The following is an 8,899-nucleotide window of genomic DNA, read 5'->3' as shown; positions in this document are numbered from 1 at the left end:
ATTATTATTATTATTATTATTATTATTATTATTATTATTATTATTATTTTTGTTGTTATTTTTGTAAGGAAGGGAATGGTGGTGACAGAGGACGTTCGGTATCATCTGCAGTTGTGGCTCCTGTTGAGCAATTTCAGAGAGAACGAGTTTTTCATACGCAATGTACTCATTCACAGGAACACGCACATCATATCCTAACACCTTCAACACAAACCGTTCCAACGCATTCCACTCACTTAGAGAAAGTTCTGCCATTTGACTAAAATAGCGATTACTTCTAAAGTTATCATCACGGAACTTTACAGCGAGCATTAGTAATACGGCAAACAGATAAGGCATCTGACCCATAGTTCTCATGAATTCACTTGTTTGTAATTCCTGTTTTCTCAAGGCAATGAAAAATTTGTCAATAAGAGCGAGTGTGAGTGGATAGCATTCCACACTGCAGCGAGTATGGCATATAAGGCGGTAGATGAAATCCCGCACTGGACCTGAGGCTCCACCACCAACAAACACACGACGACGTCCATCTTCATTGTATTCATATTTATCTAACATACAATGGCAAGGAAAGTACAATTGCGTTACATCTGAATTTATCGGTTTCCGCTTCTGTTGTCGTTGTTCTGTTTGAAGAGTAGAAACCATCAGGTTGGAGTTGTGTGTCCATTGCTCCTGCAGAAGAAATTCCATCGCCAAGAGAAATGCCCGGCAGTGTTGGGCGTTAAGTGCAATTTCTTCCTCGTCTGATTGGTCCTCAGCAGAACTGTACGGGTCAGGAATTACAAGTGAAAGTGAAAGGGCGGTCATCTTTACTAATTTCCCTTACACTCTCTCTTTCTCTCTCCGTACCACTGTGTTTTATTATTATTATTATTTTTTTGTGTGTTTGAACGTTGTGGGTAATGCGATGATGAGGCAGAGAAACACAGCGGTGAGAACCGGTGAGAAATTCCTTTTTTTTTTCTTGTTTTTTTTTTTCCCTCCTTAACGAAAATAAGGTGTATTTGTTAATGTAGATTTGAATTGGAAAAAACAACTATTATTTAAATAAGAGTTTTTCGTCACTTGAACACTGTCTTTTTTTGATCGAACTTACTCCTATACTTATCTACTTTCACGTATGAACCCAGTTGATTATATCCAATCTATACCACAATCCCAGACTCCCCAAAAAGGAAAATAAAAACCTTTCCATGGATGCACAAAGAAGAATTAACACAAAAACAGAAAGAAAGAAAGAAAGAAAGAAAGAAAGAAGAAAAGAATACAAAAACAATTAAATACGTCACAATTCCATCACAACAGTGGGAATTATCAATAATAAAGATGATGTAATAAAGCAGCATATCATCTCAGTTCTTCTGTGCTTCTTTCTTCTCCCTTATTCATCCTTAACATCATCATCATCATCATTACACTCCCGCCTACTCCGGGATCCACAACTCCTACCTAAACAGAAAGAAAAAGAAAAAAAAATGGCAAAAAAAAAAAGAAAATCAAAAGCCTACTACTCTCTAACGTTACCTGCAGGAGTACACCTCCTACTACTCCTTTTTTCTTTCTCCCTCTCTCACACACACAGACATATATATATATATATATTAGACTGCGACTACCCTACAGATCACAAGAGACACTTCTCTCACCCGCCTACTTCTCTACTTCTGAAACGACTGCACGAGTTCCTGCAGCTCCGCCGGCACCGCGAGGCCCGACGGGGCGCCGTGTCCCGCTTCACTCGCCGCCTGCAGCCGCTCCGCGTTGAGCCGCCGCACGTTGCGTTGATGCTCCACCCACAACTTGTCGTTGGCGGACTTCTCGGCGAATCCCTTCTGGAGACCGGCCCAGGCGGCGAAGATGTACGCCACATTGCGGACCTGGTGGAGTGTCTTGGGAGCAGCCTTTGCAGACATGAGTCGCTCGTTGAGTAGAATGCTAGAACTTGGAAATGAAAAATGAAGAACAGAAAAAGAAAGGAAGCACACAAAAAAGGAAAAATATCAACTACACTGGCAAATTAAGAGAAAGGAAATGGTAAACAAGAAAAATAACAGTAACAAAAAAAAAAAAAAACAGATTTACAATAGCAAACCAAAGCAAAACAAGAGAGTTTTGATACACTTTGCAGTAGGACCACCGGCCACCTTGCATTTTACCTGAATGTAAGGTAAGAGAGGGGGGCACATCAGAAAATATATATATATATATAGAGAGAGAGAGAGGAACGAAAAAAAGAAAATACACGCTACTTCTTTAGGTGTGGCGGCCGCCTATCGTTATCCTGCTCTGAACCATCTACAAAACCATCTGTTGTTGGTTCTGGAACTCGTGATCGAAACGCCGCTATTGGTATGTAAACATCCTTCTCACTCTCCACCTGTCCCCAAATATTCCCGCGGAAGCATAGGTTAATGCATGCAATCCCACAGACACAGGTCGTAAATCCCTTCAATATGCCTGTAAAGGAAGTTGAGGTGTCGCCGCCAGCGAACCAGGCATTAGAAGCCATACTCCGGCAGGACGTACATAGTGCTGGTGAACGGGATCGAGTACATGACGTTAAGAATCGCGACACACTACTCATTGATATATGAATTCTATTATCTAAAGGGAGAGGGGGAAGTCACCTATGGCAAGAGAAGAGAAGAGAAGAGAAAAAGTAAAAGAGTCAAACAGGTTCTTAATTCACATATATTATTACATTTGGCGTTGTTTTTACTCATACAATAACTCATTTCTTCCAACTTCTTCAGTATTTGAAATCCGAAAAACGGAATTTATCAGTTTCCATCTTCTGCTCTTACATGTCAACAAGAAACAAAATTGTACATCTTTTTTATACTTTTCTTTCTTTTCGCAATCATTCTCAACCTTCTTCAGAATACAGTCCCATGTGCCTTTATCACATTAAGAGAACTTGAAGTTGTGTCGATTCATTGGATTACCCTTCAATTCCACACCAGGGCCGTAGTGATCGGCTGGTAGTGGTCCTGGTTGAGTCTTCTTTTCCTGTGTGAGTTGCGGCATGGACTCCTCAATAGGGTGGAAGGAGCGCCCGTACTTACTTTTGAATGTTGGCAAGTGGCCGCTGTAGCCCGGGAGGTGACGCAAATACATCGGGCCCGCCGCCGCCTCTTCACGGCCACGAATCCACTCATCACGATTATCACGTTCCGTGTAGTAATCATAGCCCCGATCTTGACGCTTATTTTGTTGCGATGACTGCAAAGGATCCACATCATATGTATCTGTTGTTTGAGTTCTGTTCGCAGCGTCATTAGAAGTTGACGCCAACTGCAGTCGCACCTTCGCGAGTTGCTGCAGAACTGTCATTCCATTATTACCGCCGTTTAACACAATGGCAGCACAGAAATTCCCCACATCTCGCGCTGGTACAAGACCCTTCGGGTAACGTGAAGATGTAAACACCATTCGCATCTCCAGTAATGCAGACTCAAAGAGTGATGCTGTTGCTATGGCACTTTCAGTCTCTTCTTTTGTTTCAGTCTTTGCCTTCGTGACATCCTCAACAATCAACGCGTCTTCGAATGCATGCAATAACTCATTTAATTCAATCATAGAAGTGTTTCCAATACCAATACCCACAACCGCAGGGCACATACTCCGCAGCAAGTTGATTTGACTCTCATTAAGATTTCTCAGTGGACAGACAAGATCAAGGAACTCGTCAACAAGAAATCCACCTTCATCTGAATACGCAGTACGAAGATTCCTGTGCTCATCCGGTGTAAGCAGTATCCCAGACTGTTGCATAATAGATTTAAACCCTACAGGATTAACACGACGCTTATCTTTGCTAATACTCATATCCTCCTCAGAGCCCTTTTGTAAAAGTTGCTCCATATTCAAATACCCAATTGCACCTCCACGTAGCAACAAATCCGTCACTTTGCGTATAGTAGGCGCAGCCTTTTCCCTCCATAGGATTAGCTCCGCCGGCTTGAGAATGACATAGTCCATTCTCTAAACTAAAACCAGAAAAATAAAGAAGAAAATGGACTCTATAAAGAAAAAAAAAGACCTTTATTAAACAAAAAAGAAGTAAAAAAAAAAAAAGAATAATTATAGAAAAAATACAAATTAATAGGAGGAGGATGGAGAGTGGGGAAGAGGGGGAATGGTTAAGTGAATCGATTTTATTGTTGGCTTTTGTTTTTTTTTTCTTTTTCTTTCTTTTTCGTGTAGATAACTTTTTTTTTGCTCTTCACATGAAAGATAGAAACCCCTTTCTTTTTTATTTTTATTTTCACAAGAAGAGATCATTAAGAGAACAACAACAAAAAAAAAAAAAGAAACGACTAGCCCCCTCCGGGTAGTTCAATAAAAAGTAGCAACAAGAACAACAGTTTCCCCATACTTTTTTTTTTTTATTATTTCTGTATATTGCTAAGAGCAATTCACGTTATTACTGCATAAAGAGAATTTCTCCTCCTACAGACATGAGTGGCCGCAGTGGATGTACTCCAAAGCTTCCTGGCAACAAGGATCCTTGTGTATTGGATACTTTTATTGGTTTTTCAAAAAGTGCACGTCCGCGTATATTTAGACCGAGATAACTCCCATCCGAGAGAAGTACTCCAAGCAATCCAGTGTGAACACCTGCAGCAAATGCAGAAATTAAAAGAGGCTTTGCTACAGGAGACCATACTCCATAATTACTGTAAAGTGTAGTCACATCTATTTCAAGTGTTGGTTCTGATATTTTTCGACTATCATAAATTCGAACAGCGTTTTGACTCGCAGTAGCAATCATTAAAGCAGCTGTTCCAGTAACAACAGGACCAGCTCCAACAATAGCATCTAAACCAACATGATTAGAAGGAAGTGAGGTAGATGTTGATGAAAAAGAAGATGGTAAACCAGTTCTACGATGAAGTAGTCCTACTGCGCCAAGATATCCTTGTTTATGACGATCATCATAATAACGAACTAAACCATCAGAGAATCCGGCAAATACAGCTCGACCTGTTGTATGTGCAGTTAAAGAAGTAAGAATTGGATCACCAGATACCTCTAGTCGTTGAATTACTTGTTCTTCATATAATGATAATACATGAATTTCAGTACCACCATTATTACCTATAGAACCCCCGTAAAATAAATTCGCATTATATGATCGATAGACAGATTTTATATCTATCTTTTTTGGTGGACATGCAGAGAATGTAGCAACTTCTGTTGGTACTCCTTGTATATCCTCCCAACAACCTCTTAAAAGACTAAATCCACCTCGTTTATGTACAAGTAATAATCCTGCTTGTTCTGATAAATCATTAATCACTAAAACATCATGTAAAGGAGCAGCAAGACGAACTGAAAAACTATGAATTTGTGCTTGAGATCTGTAATTTTCATAAGAAACGTGATGTATACGTTGATTTTTTGTAGCTAAAACCATTGCTGGTTCTAATGCCCGAAATGCAGAACAAATAACTTGATCACCAGGAATTAAACTTGGTAATATCTGATGATGAGTGAGAGCAGCACCACTGTATCCCAAATCTTCTGTAATTGTAATACCATTAGAAACTTTTGTCATTTTCGTTTTGCTATTATTCATCATACATGGTGGTGGTTCTAACTTTCGATCTTGCATATCCAATACTAACTGACGCATACTATCATCATTCCTTGTTGATCGTGCACGATCCGCTTCAGATATAAAATATGATGAATCCGTAGATACCACACGGGACATAGTTCGAAGGGCTTCATTTGCAAAACGATGAGACTGCGGTGGAGCGTTATTTATCAAGGAATTTATAGCTGCTGTAACTTTACTTGTATCACATGTTTGCTGAAGTATATACAACATTAATGCGGCATCATGTACCATTCCTTGAAGCACTACTAGTACTTTAGAAGTGATAGTGTTTGTATCCATCCCTGATGTAGATAGTGGAGGGTCATCTCTTTCCAAAAATCCTGTTATAAATACCACAGAATGATCAAATCGACTATTAACAGTCGGACGTGTAGAACTTAATTGAGATTTAATCTGCACATCTGGTTCATCTAATACCCACTCTGAAGAATTTTTGCCAACATCTTGAAGATAATCCATGTAACGATTACCAGAAGTATTTGATTGCAAAAAAGGAACTAAATTTCCATAGTAAAATAATACTTGGCATGCAAAATATATTAATTCCTCTCGAACACTCATACTAGCATCAAAAATAAAACTACGAAGTTTAATAAGAAGTGACTTTTCCATTTGTATACGTTTAACATGATGTTCAGAATTGCATTCATTTACACCTTGACCCACTAATGAAGCCAATAAGGTTACACATGAACTTCGAACAATAGGAGATTTATCTTGTAATAAACGTGTAAAAAGATCCAAACGAGTAGTACACTCCTGTGCAGCAAATTTTTTTGCATATCGTAAAGATAAGAAAAGTTGTGCAAGAACTAAACAAGCCCATGATCGCAATTCTGCATTATTGGACGATAAACAAGAAAAGGCAGCGTTTAATAACTGATTATTCCAGCACATCACAGACTGAGACTCATCACCACGTTTTAAAAGTTGACAAAGTACATAACAAGCCATAGCTTTGCAACGATCGAGATCTACTTCACTCATAAGATAGTAATGTGTTTTTTCAGCTCCTACAATCCCATTACTTCCTTCATTCTCATTAGCATCTACAGGTGTACTCAAACCATTGTTATTGTTATTATTGTTATTATTGTTGTGATTATTATTATTATTATTATTATTATTATTATTATTATTATTATTATTATTATTATTATTATTATTATCAACAACATTTCCACTAATATGAGATGTCACCATTCGACCATCCTCCACTGGTTCGATAACTGTAGTTTTCTCATCTAATTGCAAAAGTCTAATAAAGCACTTGTCTAATCGTGATTTTAGTAACTCAGATGTACCTTGATTCACATCAGCCCGCACCACTTGCATCCAAAGCACACACATTATTAAAAATACTTCAGGTGTTTGAGCCAAAAGTTTGCTGGCATATGGTAAAATACCACAAAGAATAGCACGTTTTCCAGCAATTGCTCCCGAATCCAAATATCTTACCAAAAGAGTTAATGCGGGAACACGATATGAAATTTGTGTAAGAGCCAAAAGGACACTTGGAAGTTCTTCAGGTTGATTTCTTAAATCTCCTGCTCCTACCCAAACTTCAAATGCCATTAATTGATCCATAAAGAATGTAGAAGGTTTATATGTATAATTAGGATTTTCTGTCATATCCACAGTAAGTAAATCTGGTAGTTGACAAATAACATTTTCTAATGTATAGTCCCAGAGATCCCACACATGATGCAAATGAGCTTCTTCTGCAATAGGTGGATGAGTTACAGGCACACATCCTACTTCACGAAGCAAACGATCGGCTAATAAAAAATTTCGAAATAAAATTTTCGTCATAGTATCTTGACGAAATATTTGATAAAATTGAGATGGAGAAGAAGTACACCATGCAATAGTATCTGTAATAGCAACAAGAATCCAACTAAGTTCTCCTAAAGGTGATCTTCGGTCAGATAAATCACCTGGGATATGGCGAATCATTTCATCTGTTACATGTGGTAAAAGATGTTTACGATGAGAATAATTCGCGTACCATTCTAAAGCCATTCGCAATGGTGTAGTAAGACATGATGTTAAAACATCTGCAGGAAGTTTCGGATTTAATGGAAGAAATCCTTCTACACTGGAGGCACATATAAGCATATCATGTGGACGAGTTTCATGAAGACGTTCCTTATACCAATGTTTTAAAATAGAACCTGCAGAATTGCAATCAAATACGTAAAGTGTTGGAGAATCTAAAAGTTGAGCAATTTCACCTATATTGAGTGGTACATAATGAGTTCGATCTTTATCAAAAAGCCATATTTCACCATATAGAGTGGCTCGAGGCATTCCATGTCCATTATAGTGAAACAGCACTCTACCCATATCAGCTTTTCGACGCATTGAAACCAATACCTGTTTCGCATCCTCCAAGTGCACCTCCACCATTTTCCTAAATGACACTTCCCGCAATTGCACTCGATATTGTCGTTCTAACGCATCTGCGATTAACTCAGTCCCGCCTTCAGCGGCGTAGCGGGCCATCTGCGCCACGTGCGGGTCTGTCCAGCACTCCAGTCGTGCGCAGGGCTCAATGCGCGGGTAGTCCGGCGGGTCGCTGCCAATGTTGAGGCACAGCAGCAGCAGACCGTGCGCTGCCTTTGCCTTTGAGCGGGCCGGCCGCTCCTCAAATAAGGCTCTCTCGTTATGATTGATGTTACTACCATTGCTGTTGCTCACATACCCGTCTTCGTCGTCGTCGTTGGGGCCAGCAAGGAGCGCGGGGAGTTGATGTGGTGCGAAGGCGTCGAGGCGCTCAGCTACTGCGGCGGCAACAGATGGTGCGGGAGCCACACGCCGTCGCCCACGCATAACTCTCTCTCTCTCTCTCTCTTCAGACTATCATATATATATAGAGAGAGAGAGAGACACAGGGAGAAAGAATGAAAAAAAGGAAAAGGAAAGAACGAAGAATGATAATGCGAAAGTATAAAAGTCACTCAGTGTATCTGTCCTCCCCTTTTTTTTTCCAATATTCCTTTATGGAAAGGAACACCATAAAACAGAGGACAAGAAAAGTAAGAATAACTTTTACTTCAAAAAAACAGCTATATATAATAGTAATAATAATAATAGTAATATATATATATATATATATATATTCAGAAAAACAGCATTTTTTAGTGTGTACTTTGTAATTAAACGTTACGAATTCATTCATTCTGGCTTTGGTTTCACGGGTCTCTGCTTCCATTTGTTCTTGCTCATTTTCTTTTCCTCCTTTCCGTGTCCATTTTTTTTTTTTTTTTT

The 8,899-nt window shown here is 39.2% G+C and overlaps 4 protein-coding genes across 4 annotated transcripts; all 4 read right to left on the bottom strand.

Moving 5' to 3' along the window:
- On the bottom strand, nt 1-810 carry TM35_000054090 (putative CYC2-like cyclin 6; the record flags this gene model as incomplete). The annotated part of the gene is made up of 1 exon (XM_029023064.1): nt 1-810. A coding segment is annotated over one exon (810 nt), but the record flags the coding sequence as incomplete, so codon positions are not given.
- A 1,438-nt stretch (nt 811-2,248) lies between these two features.
- On the bottom strand, nt 2,249-2,587 carry TM35_000054080 (uncharacterized protein; the record flags this gene model as incomplete). Its single annotated transcript, XM_029023063.1, has 1 exon — nt 2,249-2,587. One exon carries the CDS (start codon nt 2,585-2,587, stop codon nt 2,249-2,251), a length of 339 nt encoding a protein of 112 aa, XP_028885878.1.
- A 323-nt stretch (nt 2,588-2,910) lies between these two features.
- Nucleotides 2,911-3,984, bottom strand: TM35_000054070 (uncharacterized protein; the record flags this gene model as incomplete). The annotated part of the gene is made up of 1 exon (XM_029023062.1): nt 2,911-3,984. One exon carries the CDS (start codon nt 3,982-3,984, stop codon nt 2,911-2,913), a length of 1,074 nt encoding a protein of 357 aa, XP_028885877.1.
- Nucleotides 3,985-4,429: 445 nt separating this feature from the next.
- TM35_000054060 (regulatory associated protein of mTOR) lies at nt 4,430-8,461 on the bottom strand (the record flags this gene model as incomplete). Its single annotated transcript, XM_029023061.1, has 1 exon — nt 4,430-8,461. The coding sequence occupies one exon, from the start codon at nt 8,459-8,461 to the stop codon at nt 4,430-4,432; it is 4,032 nt and encodes a 1,343-aa protein (XP_028885876.1).
- Between the last annotated feature and the right edge of the window lie 438 nt (nt 8,462-8,899).

Source organism: Trypanosoma theileri (genome assembly GCF_002087225.1).
Source record: "Trypanosoma theileri isolate Edinburgh chromosome Unknown TM35_Tth_5_V1, whole genome shotgun sequence".
Taxonomy (NCBI): domain Eukaryota; phylum Euglenozoa; class Kinetoplastea; order Trypanosomatida; family Trypanosomatidae; genus Trypanosoma; species Trypanosoma theileri.
Note: the sequence above shows the minus strand (reverse complement) of the source record. Positions and strands in the feature narration are given on the sequence as shown.